At 37.3% G+C, this 17,555-nt stretch overlaps 1 protein-coding gene across 2 annotated transcripts in view; it reads right to left on the reverse strand.

Moving 5' to 3' along the window:
• igsf21a (immunoglobin superfamily, member 21a) overlaps positions 1-17,555 on the reverse strand; it is a 168,545-nt gene that overhangs the window by 25,661 nt on the left and 125,329 nt on the right. For both annotated transcript variants that reach the window (XM_062415440.1, XM_062415441.1), the window contains exon 5: positions 5,821-5,936. In XM_062415440.1, coding sequence (XP_062271424.1) covers positions 5,821-5,936 — 116 coding nt within the window. The remainder of the gene's footprint in view (positions 1-5,820; positions 5,937-17,555) is intronic.

Genomic DNA, 17,555 nt, shown 5'->3' on the forward strand with positions numbered 1-17,555 from the left:
ATATGACTTTTGAGGAACCGATTAAATGATCATAATACGCCAACGTAAGGAACATTATAAGCATTCAGCATACAAGAGCAATGTTGGAGGAACTTCAACACTTGCAAGTGTCTACACTAAGCTAAAATGAAGTGTCAGAAATTATAATGGATGCTAGAAGGACGCAAAAGGATGTTGCATAGCAACAGTGAATATTTTTTTCTTCAAGGAGGACCAAAGCAAATTTATCACGACAAACAAAAAGCTCATGTTCCTGTTGAGCATAAAAGAATATGTTGTGTTAAAAGCATTTCCCCCCCCTTTTTATACAGAGAGACAAAGTTAAGATTATGTTGACCTACGACACTTGTGCTTTTAGTGTCATTACAACAGAGCTAAATTATGATTGCACAGTATGTTTGGTTTTTCTGCCTTACACGTGAAGAGTTCTGTTCTTTAAGTTCAGATAGAGATGAAGAAGTTAGTCTAAAGCAGTTGTTAGGGATCTCTCTCTCTCTCTCTCTCACTCACTCTCACTCTCACTCTCACTCTCACTCTCACTCTCACTCTCACTCTCACTCTCACTCACACACACACACACACACACACACACACACACACACACACACACACACACACACACACACACACACACACACTTCGATGTTGGCTCATTATTTTTAGCCTTTGTTAAAAAATCTGTTTATCTGTATCTATTTTTGAAAATTAAAGCACAACAGGTACAAATAAACAGAAATAATCAATTATGTGGAAATCAGATTATAAAAATAACACATGCAGCGCAAACACTCCATGGCTTCACCGTTTGTTTTGTTTTAATTACTTGAAGGGATTCTGGCTGATCTGCAGTTTAATCAGCTGCTCTTGTCTTTCCTACCCATTTTCTCTTCACTCTCTATTAACAGCAGCCATATTCTAAGCAGTTCTTACCATGACAAGATGGTTGGCTGTGTTTTCTAGCAGCATAGAACTTTTTTTTTTTTTAATGCCAGGAAACATAAAATGTGGGTAAAATAAATGTAAACTGGCCTAAACCTTAAAAAATGTGTTTCAGTGTTCATCTGATATTTCCTTGTGATCCTCATTTTGATGAAGACTGGCTACAGATACTATACAATAAATGGTCAGTTTACCTTGTATATATATACACAAGGTTCCTTTGTATTGTTGGATATTGTTGGCCAGCTTCAGACCAGACACTACCATTAATCCATGCATATTTCTAACATTGTCATATTTGTATTTTTTTTAATATGTGTGCTTGTTTGCAAACTTGCTTTCCTCAAGCTACCCCTTGAGGAGTGAATAGCAGTATTCTGAGTTGAATTAAGATGTAAAGCACACACGATTTAATCCTAAATATATGTATATACTGGATACCAGACAGTTATATAACAATATTTACTGCATTAATATAATAAATTAATTTCGTTTTGGAAAAAAGAAAAAGAAACTAAGGTTAATTATACTTTTCCATGGTTGGATACAAATGTAATTCAGTGTGAGAAATACCACACAATGGTCATATTTAGTAGCAGTTAAATGCTGGCTCAATAATTGTGGCCAATTTCTTGTGTAGTTTATGAGCCACAATTGAGACCAGGCTTGCAAAGTTTTGACATTGAAAATAGAGCTGACAACAGCTAATTCCGCAACAAGCCCCCAGGCAGCAGCACCGACAAAAACCAAATGAGTTTCATCAAAAAGCAAAGGGAGCCGTTTGAAGTTGCAGTCACATAACTGGGCCAAAGCAGCAACATTCAAGCAAATACTTACAAACCTAATAATGAGGCTTTGTTATGTAGCATGACTGTGGACAACAACATAAATGAAACAAATGGTCACAGTTTAAATGTGATATTTGTGCCTCTTAAAAATGAATGGGGACCATGTAACTGTACTGCCGTGTAGATGCAGGCATAGACATAATAGGCAAGAATAATGCCACAACAGTGTGTTTTTATGTTGTAATTGTGCTTTTTGCAACTCTTTATTGAAGCTGAAATATTATTTTAGTTTTGATACTAACAACTGCTATTTGGTATTCGAAGATTTGACATAATTTAGATGCTTTTAACTATGAAATAAAATTCACAACAACTCTAACTGTGATAACAGTAACCATTTAGACAAACAATCTCTTATAACATCACATTATTTTTATTTTTAAAGAAACCTTTTAACAGGTTTTAACTTATCACACTGATTTCTGCTGTTTTCCTGTTTTTTTATGCTATGTAGTGTTGGTGTATTTTTTTAATGTCTTCATGATATGGTGTGTATTGTTTGTATGTTTTAATGTGTTGGAGGAAGTTGAAGACAAATTTCTACTATAAGGTGGACAATACATTCAATTCAATTCCATCAAGTTAAATATGAAAGTAATCTCCACTTCCCAAATGACTAAACTTTTTCATGTAATTTAGAAATCAATATTTTCTTCTACTAATTAAGGACCGAAGTGTAAGATCTCAATTGAGACTAAAGAAAAGAGTGCAGCACTGGGGCGCCTAGTGAGGCTGTGGTGGTAAAATATATCCATGAAACCTGTCACAGTTTGTTTTCTGGGTTTTAATTTAGTCCAACACGTTGGCAGGCCATGATACACTCCCCACAGAGCCAATGTAACTTTCCAAGTTGAGTATCTTTCTTACTTCCTTGGATTGTGCTGACTTGACTTCATGTCTTGGATCATTCCTGTGCCAACAGTGTGCATGTTTGCTTTCAGGATATAATTAATGTCCATCCAGGCACAAATTGCAAGCTGTAGAGGTACATTTCCTGTGCTAGTTTTCAGGCTCACATAATGACTCACAGATATTTTTTTTAGCAAATATTTTCAAGATATGAGAGAACAAGCAACATTAATGGCCCTTCACACTCATTGTACTCAAACACTATTTTTTTGCTTGTGTTTTTGGATGATTAAACCTCCTCTCAGGACTTTGTGGGTGTGTACATATCATACTTGAGTAACATCTGACTCCCCTGTTAGATTTGTTTCATCTGCTAGGGTGGAAAACTTATGGCTTCATGATTTAAAAAAAAACTATATATGGAGTTTGGTGACTTTTGCAAACTTCCAGCGTACTGTAGATCCACAGAGCTTCAAACAGAATAAGTAAGAAAACCTGTGTGGGTGTGCAGGACCTTTAAATTCTGCTGATAGTGTTTCTGTTTCTCTGGTGGAATAACTTGGTTCAAAAAGCCACTTTGGAAACAAAATGAGTCAATCCGAAGATGTAGGAGATATATTTTGTTATTTTTAGGATTATGTATTATTTGGACACTGCTGGATCACAATTATGAACTGAAAAAGTGACACACAATAAAGGTTCACCATATCAGTTTTGTATGTGTCCAATAGAAGGATAATGCACATAGCTAAATGTTTTTAATTAATTTCACATTTCTTTTTATATTACTTCCACTACTGATTCTGCAGCATGTGTCAACAATCATTTGTGCTTAACAGCCTTTAATGAGAGGCCAATACAGTAACAATACTCAACATTATTTTTTTTACATTCTTTGTTATACTGCTGTATCTTAAGAAATAGTCACTTGTCTTATGCTGAGAAGCTTATGAATATGATTACATTTGTAACACTTGTTGTGTCTCTTCCACTGAGTCGCTATGCCACATCCTGCATCATTACCCAGACATTCTTAGTTTGCTAATTTTTCATTGTCCCATTTTTTTTCACCAAGGCAATCTTCAGTATACCACTAAATCTACTGTACTTTCCTGTGCTTTATGCAGCAAATAATCTTCCTTTTATGATACCTGACCAAACCAATTCTTTATGTTTGTTTGAAGTTCAAACTTTTGTGTCATTTGTGTTTTACCTTGACTTTTTGAAGGTAAATTCATAGAATAAGTCTATTCTATGAATCAGAAAATGCTAGAATATATGGAACAGATTGCTTTTATAAATGGCATCACTACTTGACACAACATTTTTGAGCGATATAGCTACTGGAATGAAATAACCTTAAACTGTTTGTGCATTTTATAGTGACCATGAAAACCTTTTAGTGTGTCTCAATTTTTTTCTGTTCAGCAAACACAATGATGAATGTCACTAAATAGTCTTTCAGTTTTTGTTTTTATCTCAAGTCATCAACTTGAATAATTTGCTTGTTGATTCATTGACAATGCCAATTATCCGCAGTGTGACTTGGCCAATGACAAAGATATGGCCTGGGCTTACTGATCAGCTGAAACCTTTCAGATCACTTCTCCTCCATTAAGCATTGGGAAAAGGATCCAGCGGTGCTGAGTTTTAATGGCTTAAGACTCCCTGTGAAATAACAACAGGGGAGAACCTCACTCATCACACCATCAACCAGGAAGTACCTGAGAGACGGAAATCAGATTCACCTTGTATTCACCTCTCACTGGGCTCATAATTGCAGGAGATAGGTGTGCTCAGGGTCTGGAGTACATTACCATACACCCATGGACGATGATTAATGACCTAGTGGGAACAAACAGCGAGCGACCGCTCTCAGACAGCGTCAGTAAGCCGTATGCCACCAAACACAGCAGCAAATGCTTGCAAGACCTTGTCTGTCATTTCAAAAAGTTGAAGGAAAAGTATGTGTGAAAAGTGTGTGTGTGCTTGATTGCATGCATATACACACTGACAGGGAGCATATTAAAGGAAAAATCTGAACAAAAGAGTGGAGAAATATATCAAATGCGGATGCTTCTGTGTGTCAGGGCTCACTGAATGGTTTGGTGAGTAAGAAAATTATGTGCATAAAATGCAAGGGTCTTTACAGTCACTAAATCTAAACCCAGTTGAACACCTATTGAAGATTTTGGACCATTGTGTAAGACAACACTTTCCACCATCATCCCCTTAAAACCAAATGATTTAATATAAACTTTCATCTTAAAATCTATTTAGTGATGTCTGTGATTGTATCTGATGTTATTTGTCCTTTTGTTATGTCTGGCTATGTTTGTTTTCCCTTCAGTCTGCTGTGCTCAGGCCTCTCTTGCAAAAGAGATCTTGATCTCAATGAGATTATCTGATTAAATAAAGTTTGTATATATGAATGAGGGAATATTTTGTGGATAAATCATGTTCATCCCTCAAATAGACTTCACTGAAGAGCACCGAAGCTGTTCTGGAGGCTCGTGGTAGCCTGACTCCATATTAAGACACTTCATGTTGTGTTTTTTTTTCCTTTAATTTGTCACCTATCTGTAGCTCTGTTTCTGGATGCATGTATTAGGGTGTACAGTTATCATTCCCTGTGCAATCATTACTATCTTGTCACTGCAATTAGATTAATTGCCCTGAGTGTGACCATTAATAACATTAATGTGTCTGTTTCCTAAAACTGATCTACTTTTTTAATGACTGCACTGCATGACTGAATTAGTGCGAGTAATCAATCACAGGTCAATCTGTAATGAAGGTAACAGCGGTACTTTGTGGCAGCTACGTTAAATGACTGCAGGAATACACTATCTGTGTATTCATGCCTGGCACAGTCTGTGTGGGGCTTGATGTAAATTCTCTGGATCCACCAGCAAGTATTGCTAAATGGATGTCTGCAGGAGGCACTGAGATCAAGGATTGTGCTGTTGTCATACACCTTTTGAAATCCTATTTGAAGAGCCTTTTTACAGAAATGTTAAAAAACATTTATAACTCCTTCTGGTTTGTATGCTGATATCTAAAAGAAACCTGTCGAGAACATGCAACACAGTGTCTTTTCTTCTGTAAACAACAGGGATATGTGTGCTGTAAAGGCAGGTCCCCAGTGGACAAGCAGCATGGCGTATCTTCAACAGCAACTCACCGATGGGGCTGGCTTCCCTCCCTTTGCCGTGCAGACAAGAGTGAAATTCTGGGCTTGGTATCGACTAAATGGGGCTGGAGTGTTCTCTGCCACCACTGATATGTTGTTTGGAGGTGCTGTGGAGGACAAGAAGAAAGCTTTGTGAAGAAATATTCCAACAAGTTTGATAGACACAAAATGCAACCTCACATATTCTTAAACTGTTAGAAAATATTTGCTTTCACTCACTCAGTGCAATCCAAGAGTTATTTTGTGAGAAAAGATCATATTTGGGTTACACACGTAGGTGGAGACATCACTGCCAATACTGACAGCATAGTAAGTGCAAGAGAGTGGGAACAGAGAAAGAACAATGTCTTTGTGCACAGACTTTTTAAAATAAAACTAAAACAAATTTACAGACCCCCCCCCCCCCCCCTTTTTTTTTTTTTTTTTAATCTATCTATTTTCAAAAGAAAGCAAGGACCTGCTGGGAGAATCTCCTCTTAAAATGCTAACCGAATGGTTGGGACAATATGTTCAAAACTCCCCTGGGCTCATGTGAGTCGGATGAGGCTGATAAGGTAGAAAATCTCATACATATCATATCACTAACCCTCTGTCTGAATCTCTCCAGGGATCTTAGCAAGTATGTCATGGTAGTGTGAGGGGAAAACATGTGAGCGAGAATTCACAGCATTATAGAGGAGCTCGGGGAAGAGAAGGAGGTAATGAATGGAAATCTCCCACATCCACCAGAAAAATCAGCTGTTCAACATGCAGCACTGTAGTCCTTGTATGGTGGTTTAACTAGGAATGTGAATATTTTATGGGCAATATTGTGGCTGATTCAGAGAAATATCAACAAGCAAATTTTAACCGACTACACTCCAGCAGATGATGGCCAGCTGCACAAGGACCAGTTGAATTTTGATGAGCACTGCTGAGTATCATGCACTTTTCACAACATTAACTGAAGAGGCTTTAAGATGCAGAGTGTTTCATGTATTCTGTATATCTTCATGTCTTCCCTTTATTAGTCTTTTCATGCACCACCATGCGTACACATTGAATAGTCGTCTACCACATTATTTCCCTTCCTATTCGACAGCGGAATGTTTTAAGAACACTTCAAATGGCCCGAGCTCTAATCAGAATGAGAAGCATTTGTGAAATCTGTCAAGGACTGTGTGAGGTGAGAGAAGAATTTCTTCAGAAGTTACAATTTCTGAGTCCAGAAGGCACATTTTAAGGCAGATAAGGTAACAAGAAAGGTCATGCGGGGAGCAGTGCCATTTTCATGTGTCACTTTTATGTGTAAATCTATCAAGTGGTTTTAAACAGACATGCCACAGCAATTAATTGATTAAAAGCAGGTGGGGGTTGGTGGGGATTTAGCTGCTGGCCTGGGTGCCTCTGTGTTTCCACACCTCTTAATTGCTTATTGATGGGATTCATATGGTTGTAAATTAACCTTAGAACACTCAATTAGCTTACTGACAAGCCTGTTTCAACCTGGCATATGATAAGCTGTCAGGGGTGTCTGTTCCTGACCAATCATGCCCAAGTACTCGACACAGAAAGCATGTGTCAAGTCCTGAAGTGCCTCCGGTATGGTGAAGTTGTACCACTATGCAGAGCATATAATCCAGCTTTATAGATTCATGATATTGATTGTTCTTTTCCATAAAACAGTACTACACTCTACTTTGTAAAGCTTGCTATTTCCAGTAAATATAAACACCATAGTTAATGTTTTTGTCTGCAAAGTGCTTCAAGTGCTGCTACACTACGCAGTTAAAAAATATGATTCATTTTCACAATATTTGCAGCTCTAAACACAAAGATACCAGGAGTTTTGCAGCAATCTGCATACCGTTTTAACAAACCAAACCACACACATTTAATTTAGAGAAAGCTAATCTCATGAATCCAATCTTATTAGATTTAAAATAATAACTGTCAAATTGCACGTTTCCCCTTGACTGATAAGTATTTATAATCCCCTAACAAGTACTTGTGCAAAGCAGTCTTAACAAAATGCTTTATTTAGTTAGGATAAAATCCCTAACACAACCTTGCAACTGCTGAGATAAATATTTTTGCACTACGATCAAGTTAGTTCAGGAGAGCTGCACATTGATTATGATGCTCAATTGTTTACTGCCCTATAGGTGGGGGGCACCTAATGGTAGTCAAAGCCAAAGACAACAGTAAGCCTTGGTGAAACATTTGACATGATGAAACCAAAACTACTGTGCACAGCACACTATTTGCAAACACAACAATCCTGTGTAGGATTAAGGTGGTTGTCTGTGATGTCTAAGCCTTTCATACCTCATTTAATTGCAGCTCTCTTTTCGCCCACTTGTTAAAGGTTGAGCTAATTTTTCCCCCTTGTTTTTTGTGCTGCAGTTCTTTGTTTTAAGCTGTCTGTTGGGGTTTTTTTAATGGGGGTGGCTGCCTCTCAGTTCAATCCTTCACTGAGGCCTGCATACCAATCATTTTAAGGCAACAGATAAATAATTAAATGTCTTTTTTTGACAAGGTTACTGTCTACTATGTTGATGCTGATACAGTGCTCATACAAAACAGGGAGAACAAAAACTTGAAATTATTGAAATAAAAAAAGAACACCACAACCAAGTTTGCTAAACAATATGTATAAGTCTTGGGAAAACATATCAAACACAAAGAAACTTTTGAAAAAAAACCCCGTAAGAAATGTCAATATCGTTGACAATCTTCTGGAGGTTTCTTTAAAGACTCAAAAGGTTCAAGTGCAGATATAAAAATTCCAAATCCTCTCCACACTATCTCTCCTTTTCCTTTACATAATGAAAACTGCACAGCTACATGGTGTACTGCCAAAAGTATTTCTACTCCTTGTGCCTGGCATTCTGATTGTCACACAGGTTTTTCATTTTTCCTCAGAATTGATTGAAATCTTTGGCAGTGCATATTTTTGGTTTGAGTTTAGGTCACAGATTTGGTTCAATTTTGATGATTTTCATATTTTCACATTTCTTAAAGATTTATATCATCCTCTATATGTGAGTCAATTCCACCCACTTCCCACTGGAACTCCTCCATAACATGTTGTAGTAAGGCCTTGTCAAGTGAAAACATCCTGAAGCCTGGCAATTAAGGTTTCACCTGACATTAACATGATTAGCTGCTAGCTGTACACTGTACATATACTTCTAGCTGTGTTCTATTATGAATACAGTTCCTAAAACCATAAAACAATACACGGCAAACATGTAAAAATGTGAGGCCTGTGGTCCCATGAGCCCTTCCTTCTTGTTCCAAAGTTCAGAGCACACATACACACTACTGAATTAAAAGCACAATTTATTTTCTTTTGTCCCTAGTACTGCTGTGCTAGTTGCATCAATAATGATCTCTCCCTCCATCTCACCACCTCCCTCTTGTTCTATGTCCTCAAGCACCATTACTCTGCTATCTTTCCAAAAAAGAAAAAGGAAAAAAAAACCTGCAAATGGGATTGGTGAATGTGCAGAACAGGAGCACGTTTAATGTTCCCAAGAGACTGCTTTCCCTGGCCTCATAATTAAGGGATTTAGAGCTCTGGAGACAGTTGGACTCACAAGAAACAATCCTAACGTCACATCTCTGAGGTCTTATTTATAGTGGAGGAAGATGTGTGTGTGTCTGTGTGTGGGTTTGTGTTTGTGTGTGTGTTGTGGGGGGTGGGTGTGCGGGGGTCTTCGCAAAGGAAAGGCATCAAGGTCATCCTTGGCTTACTTTCACTGACAGTAATTCAGTGATAAGTGTTTGATGAAGCTGTACTTCAGCTCAAGGGTCCCAAAGTAATCAGTATGAATTTTGAATGGTTTCACCAGGCTAAATGATAGTGATAGACTAGTGACCTGTGCAAGGTGTACCCTGTGTCCCACCCAGTGCATGCTGGGAGAGGTTGCAGCCACCATGTATCAGAACAGGATTAAAGAGAAAGGACAATTGATAGGACAACACAACATTTGGTAAGTTTCAAAGTACTGCATCAATCTTACAAATGACATTGTTTACTTTCAAATAGCATTAAACGTCTACAGGTGAAAGCCGGCATACCAAAGCAGCGACTAATCTTTCTTGCAAAATTAAACTAGAAGTCAATTTACATTGCAATCACAAAAGGAACATTAGTGGAATCATTTAGCCTAGGTTTTCAATTTCAGACAACTCACGATTGCCTGCTTTTTTTCTTTGTTTACTGCATATTAGCTTTTATGCACGACTTGTGCTTCAGTCACCAACTATCCTGTGTGGATGCATGCCATTCAGTCACAAAAGAACATTGGTTGTGAATGCTCTACTGCAGAGATTTCCTTTTAATAAAGCTGTAAAACACTAATTTCCATCCGCATTTGTAAGGATGGTAATTTATTTGGATTTAGTGGATTTAGTTTTACAATTAAAAAGGCCCAATTAGATCTTGATTCCTCTGAAGCAAGTACAGCGAATACAGCAAAAGCCATTCTCTGTCTTATCCCTGTGTTTTTCAAGATGTGCAGTTGTATATTTCAAACTGCATTGAAAGTCGCCCTAAAGGTGACAGAGTATCATCAATATGTAAAACAATTTGGTGTCTGAATATAAGAGGTTCTTTAGAGTTGAAATTGGAAATAATAGCACAGACAGAAAGAGACACAAGTGGACCCCAAAGAACATCTAAACAATATTTCCCTCCTCTTAGTACCAAAATGACAATATCATACTGTGTCTCTGATACGCAGATCTGTAACAAAAGCCAGAGACAGAATACAGATGGAGGAAGGGGAGAGGCTGCCATACACCATGTGTTAAGGTGATGTTGCTCATTTTGCAAGATACTGTCTTCTGCCTTTACAGTGGCAGGGAGAAGCATGTTTTTATTGACCCTATTGAGATTCTTTTCTTGAACGTTCCTCCACAAAGGAGTCAAAGTTCAGGGCCTCCTCCACAGAAGCATCCCTGGAGCTGCCAATGGTACAATTACTTGCTCAGAGACCCTTGCGCAGAGCAGATGCTAACACTAAGTGTCAAAGGTGCTTGAACCTGTACACTCCAGTTCATTCAAACTATACTTGCCAGCCACTTCATCTTGTTTCACCATGTCTATCTTGACACCAACCTTTGAGGCCCTGTTGTCAGTCTATGTTTTGTGTTTTATACATTATGCAACTTTTTCTTATTATTCCACCAATGTCATCAAAACAAATCCATTTACTGTACATTTATTTGTGTGTTCCATCAAGTGTTTACATAATGGTATTGGACACAGCTTGCATAAGGACATTCTTCAAAAGGAAGGCTACATATTCAGCTTCTCCTAAATGTGATCTGTAATTTGTCCCAAACACAAAAGGTTGAGCATGAAGAGTGGAAACAGAAATACCCATACCACATTACTGCAAATTAAGCAACTGGAAATTCAAAATGTCAGTTTAATTGACTCTTTCGCCTAATATCCATCCCAGTGGAGTCTTAAAAGGAAGGTAATTGGTTCATTCCTGAGCCAGTCCTATGATCTCAACTTTACATGTAGGTTTGAGGATGTGACTCTAGCATTCAAAAATCAAAAGGAAATTTTACACTGCCAGCTCTTGGCAAAGCACACAGAAAATGCCCCACTGCTGTGTCAAAGACTGTTCCTAGCAGAGAGGTAAAGAGGTAAAGTATCTGTAAATCCCTGCTTCCATAAAGACATGAACTTCAATACACATACATGTGAAACAAGACTTATTTCTTATGATGTTGAGAAAAATACATGCAATCCAGAGTGAGTTAAGCTGAGTGAAACATAAAACACTGCCAAAGTGCTTATATCCTGTATTTTGAGAAGTCACACAGTTGGATGGGCTGTGATTGCAGCAGTGGGGAGATAGAAAGCAGCCTGAAAAACAATCAAAGTAAAGTCCTCTTGAGAGAGAAAAAAAAGACATGTTGAAATGAGCGCTGGCATAAGTCCCCAATACCTAAGTCTGCTCTCTTTGAAAGCCTTTATTCCCCAGCACGAGCAGCACCATGAGATAAAAGACACTGAAATGCTTTTTAATCACTTTTCCATTGTGCTTTTAACATTTGCATTTACACCCCACCCTGTTAATTTGCATGGGTTATTACCGTGCTGTCAGCTCATATCGCATCCTCCCGCCCCAGCGAACCAGCTAGCAGTGGCTGGTTGCGAAGAGAGGGAGACTCTGGTGGCTGTCAGGAAGAGGAAGGGGATGACACACAGAGACAAAAGCTTGTGTCACATTGAACAAGTTCCCCAGTTCCGAAGCCCATTAATCATACCGATGTTGTTGAAAATTCAGTGAGCACATAAACTACATGCCCGTGTACTTGGATTTCTCTGTGTGTTTAAGGGTGGAAGAAATGCATTTGTCTGTTCTTGTCTTTGGAAACATATGGTTTCATTGATGCATTACTGAGCAATGACAGCTGTCTAGTGAGTGGCACACTCTCAAGTAGACAAAATATTATGGTCTTCCTATGAGATATGCACCACCCACATACACTCTCAGTAATATACAACACTATTCAGAGCTGTCCAAATAAAAACATCTTACAGGTTCATAAGGCTCATTGTTAAATAGGAGGAAAGATAGACACAATAAAATCATTCACCATCTAAAGAGAATGATTTGGGAGCTTAGGCACAATTGTGTATTATTTTGTTCTCTTTTCCCAAATGATAGGAAATACAATATGTCAAGGCTGTATGTGGCTTTCCTCAGTCTCTCCCCAGGCTTCCACTCTCTGTGGGTAAACCAGGCTTGGACTTACAGCTTTGCGCTTATAATGAGGACAAGGGGGACAGAAGAGAGGATTTTGCCAGCACAGTTTGAAGGCTGGGTTGAGACAGGACAAAAGGCAAAGCCTTTTTTTTTTTTTGTCTCCCAAATAGCAGACAGTGGCAGATGGGACTTACCCTGTACCCAGAACAGCATCAATTATGCTGTGACTGGCACCCTCATCCCTAAAGTCCATTTTTTTCTTAAGGGCAGGGGTTTAGGGTTGGCAATCTGTTACAATTTGGCCCCTTTACCTCTAGCCTTCCCTACTCGTCCCTCTTTGGCAGCCTGGTAATTCACAAGGCATTGACATGGATGCACCTTTAAGGTCCCCTGTGGCGACAAACGTCTTGATCAGTGTGACTGTGAGGTCTGGTTGTGATGTTTTTTTTTCCCTTTCTATTTTATGACACCTAATTTAAAGACCAAGGAGGTAAAATGAGGCTGTAAAGTTATATGAGGCCACAGAGAGTCACTTGAGGTAGTGAAGTATCCATCATTCAATTCTCAATTCTGGCCTCAGACCATATGAACAATCCCCTAAGAAGTCTTTGAGAAAATCTACATCAAATGCCTGCAGACAGATGGCCACAAGCTCCACAAATGTCGATATAGTATACACAGCATTCAGGGACAGGGAGGAGAATTCATATTTCAAGCTGACATGCAAGGGTTGTTGATGGGCCAGTTATGACCAAGACAAATGGGTGACCATGCATCAGGGGTTTCTGTTTTTTAAATGGGCAAAAAAATACAACAGAATGACTTTCATTACCTTGATGCGGCTACCTTTTCTGGATGCTGGGAAGCTTTTTCTTTTTGGCAAAAGAACTGTTCCTTTGTTATTATTACCTCATATATTTTGCCCATCAAATTTCTAAATTTTAAAGCCTCTTGTTTGCTGTTTGATGGAAGTGCATTTCAGATCATTTTTTAGTGAATAAATCTGCTATCATTCTGACAACAACGATTTCCCCAGATATTTAATTCATTTATGAGACATTACTTATCACTGAGGTAACATCTATATTTATCTTATTTACATTTTATATCTTCACTATTTTTATTCTTACCTCTTATTGTTGATATTAAGCCTTTCTCTGTGTTTGAAAGTAAATTTAGTGATTATTATACAGGTAAAAATAGGTATAATTAACTTATTTTGAATATAGAACTGAACGTTTAATACAGCAGGGTTGATAACTATATGTATTGTTATTTATTTGGTAAATAGCATATACTTAAAACTAGTAGTACACACTGGTAATTATATAAATATCAAATCTCCAACATTCAAAGTGCCACTAATTTGTATGACTACTGTGTTGCGTTATACTGCAGGCAATGACAAAGTTATCCTTCAAATGGTCAGAAGTGTTAGATGTGTAATAGCTGCCTTTTCAATAGGCTGTCTCTCTAAATAAAAATACAGTCCCTGAACATTATTCAAACCTCCTAATGCATGAACATTTTTGCTTTTTATAATCTTGTGAGAAGACTTGAAAATGAGATTTTAAATTGAAAATTTAAAGTGTAAAAATCCCAGTGGGCATCCTCAGTTACTCATTTTGGCTGGAATGGCGAGATATCAGCTGAAAAACCCCCTTTTTTGAGCTCAACATAGTACATATTTTGAAGCACCCGTGCTTTCCGGTAGCTTGTATGTGTTTCAACAATGTGTGCCTTACGTGTTAATTAGACATGATAAGTGTCAAGCTGGCCAGACAATTAAGTGATTTCATGGCATCTCAAGGGCTCGTTTCACAGTTGCTACTTGGTAGCAAGCTGCTGCAACATCTATGAATATGTTTGACACAGCGTGTTTACTCACATTAATGGTATACATGTGTGATTAAATGCTGTTACTCTAAATTGGACGTTGCTGCTGTGCTTGTTAGTATAAGGAAGAAAAATGTTTTATTTAAAGCACTGCAGCCATACTAACTTTCTATGTAAGGGGTTTTGGGTAGGAGAGATTTCTTGGTAATAACATGCAGCACATTATTGTGAATTTCTCATTTTTATGATGTGCTTTGTTTTTCATTTGATTTAACAGCAGACTCTTGGATTTAAAATCACACAAGCTCCATCTAGGCTTGGGCAATTGTTCCCCACAATTTTACACAATGTGATCCTAAGAAAAACAAAAGCAATAGTTTTTTCTACAAAATAGTTCAGTTTTAGTTTAGTTAATTTACCTAACCATAAATAAGTTATTATTGTAACCATGTCAGTAAGGTAAATTAACTTTATATGTATCATTATTCCAAACCACAATATAGCATAACCATCCCCAAAATTATTTTAATTCAAACCATGTTGTTTCTAAACCTAAACTTAACTAAACCTTAACCATAGATTTATGATAACAAAAAAGGTTTTCTTTCATACTGATAGCAGCATTAGATCAGAAAACATTAACGGAAATTTTTGTTTCAATTTATTGGTTAAGCTTCTGCCAAATCCTGATCTTACTGTGTCTATATGAACACATTTTGATATAGTCTTCTTTTTAAAAACTTAATGGCAGCTTCACCTCTCTAAAAATTGCTGGTAGTACGGAGCATCATGAATAATCTGGAGTTGGAGATTTCATGTGAGAAAGTCATTTAGTCACTTGCGGTTATGGGCAATAATGAGCGTTACTCAAATTGCACAAACTGCCACTTGTTGCAATCTATACCTTATCATCTGTATAATTAAGATTTATATCATTTATATCATTTCTTTATTCAAATTTAACTGTAACTGTAAATTTCAGTGACTCAAAGATGAAAATTCAATAAGGCTTGTCCTCCAGTTTAGGGGAATTTAAACCAATGAAAAAATACCTCAAATCTTAAAATTGAGTTACCAATTTTTAAGTCTTGGTCGACCACTGCTTTATGATATATTCACCATATTTTCTGTGCTGACAATGGGCAAGGACGGCATGGCTTTAAACCTGGGCCAGTTATTAGTTACCAGTGAGTTCTTGCTTGAAAAAAATTTAATGAAAAGAGAAAAATGCAAAGTAGCTACTGAGTGCAATGTGTTCTCCATAGTGTCAATCCACTCCTGAGGGACATTGACAAAAGGGGTTGTTTGAAGTGTATAACTTCACACGTTAGAGGTATGAAAAGGTTCATCAAATGCGAATAATTTGTTGCATTTGATTGATGGGTTCTTTCTGGTTGGTAATCCATTCTGGAAAGAATGAGAACATATAGCTGATAGCATGTTTGAACAATGTTCATTCAAGTGTTCAGCACATTAAAGCTTTTAATGGGGTTGGATTCTCCTTCCACACTTGTACCATATGCTAAATTGAGTGAGTTTTAATCTAAGATAATGATATACAGAGTACTGCAGTAGTCGTGTGGTAGCGCTGTGCTGACCTTAACCTTATGGCACTCTTCACTTTAAGTGTTACACTTAAATAACTTGTATTGTTAAGCTGAAATATGTGACTTCCTGCTAATGTGTAACTCTGCAGCCCTCTGCTTTTTCTGTAGATTTACTTCCTCCTTTCCTGTATTTGTGTGTGTGTGTGTGTGTGTATGTGTGTGTGTGTGTGTGTGTGTGTGTGTGTGTGTGTGTGTGGCTTTGTGACTCAAATAGCAATAGGACCTAAAAGAGGATCTGAAGTAAACATTTCTGTTCAGGACATCATGGAGAACATCTCTTGTCAAATTTGCTGCATTTTGTGCTTTACAATATTTCATCATAAAAAAAAGATTAATGGTGTTAAAAAATATATATTATGGATACAACATCCCACATTTATGTCTTGAAAGCTTGATGCTTTAAGTCTTAAAAGACCAGAAAACATTTTTTTTTCTCATCCTGCTTCTATAATGGGAGGTAGCGTCCTACATAAATAAAACACCTTACTGCCAAAGATTGAACTTTTTGTTTTTTTCACATTAGAAATGTCTTGTCTGTGCCCCTCTCGTTGGTTTAAAGTTACAAAAAGGTGACATCACATCCTTCCATGCAGCAGTCAGGATTTAGTAACATTTGAATCACAATATGATGACTGTTTTTTGCTTGTGTTGCAGAGTCACTGTCAATCAAATCCAGTCTCACAGACATGATGAAGCAGAGGTTTTGAGTGCTAACAAACTCTTAATGAATAATACTGGACTGTAATACCGTAATGTAACTTATTTGCTTAGTCATAACTATTTGATGTAATAGATTAATTAATTAATCACACCAAAATAATAGTAGATGGGAATGTTGAGCAGTGTGAAACTCTTTCTGACCCTACTCTGGTGTTTGGACTGCCCAAACTATGCTACGTCCTTTCAAAGAGAAATACTTGGTGCACCTGTATTTTCTCAACTTCATTACTGCTGTGCATCTATCAATATTTACTGGGCGCAGCAAATATTATGGCTGACACTCACAAGAAGATAAAATCCACAAACTGAAGTTGATTTAATTTCTCAAAGGACTAAGCCTACCCTGTTGATCCAAACACTTTCCTCTGCTTTGTCTTGTCATACAACAGTTTTGTTTATCTTATCTTTTTGTTTGTTTGTCTGCTTCAAGGCGATTACATGAAGCACTACAATGATTTAAATTAGAAGCTCAAGATAAATACAGCCTATTTACGTTGTATTATACTCTAGAAAGGTTTGATGAAAATGATTTAGTCAAACAGTCCAAGATATGAATAATCAGTTGGCATGGAAGTTTGAAACGCTGTCTTATTTCAGATCCCCAAAAAAGGAAAAAAAAAAGTTTGTACCCCTTTTACACCTCACTTACTTTGACTGACGGTTGTTTTAGAAACCTAACACTGTAATTTTAGAATTGCTCTTTCAAAGAAAAGATAGAAGAATGGATGAATGAAAGGATGAGTGAATGAATGAATGCATGGATGAATAAATGAATAAGAAACTAAAAGTATGAATGAATAAATATATCAGCCATACAACTCTTGAGAGCTCAGCATTTTATACATGT

This window comes from Scomber scombrus, chromosome 3, assembly GCF_963691925.1.
Source record: "Scomber scombrus chromosome 3, fScoSco1.1, whole genome shotgun sequence".
NCBI classification, from domain to species: domain Eukaryota; kingdom Metazoa; phylum Chordata; class Actinopteri; order Scombriformes; family Scombridae; genus Scomber; species Scomber scombrus.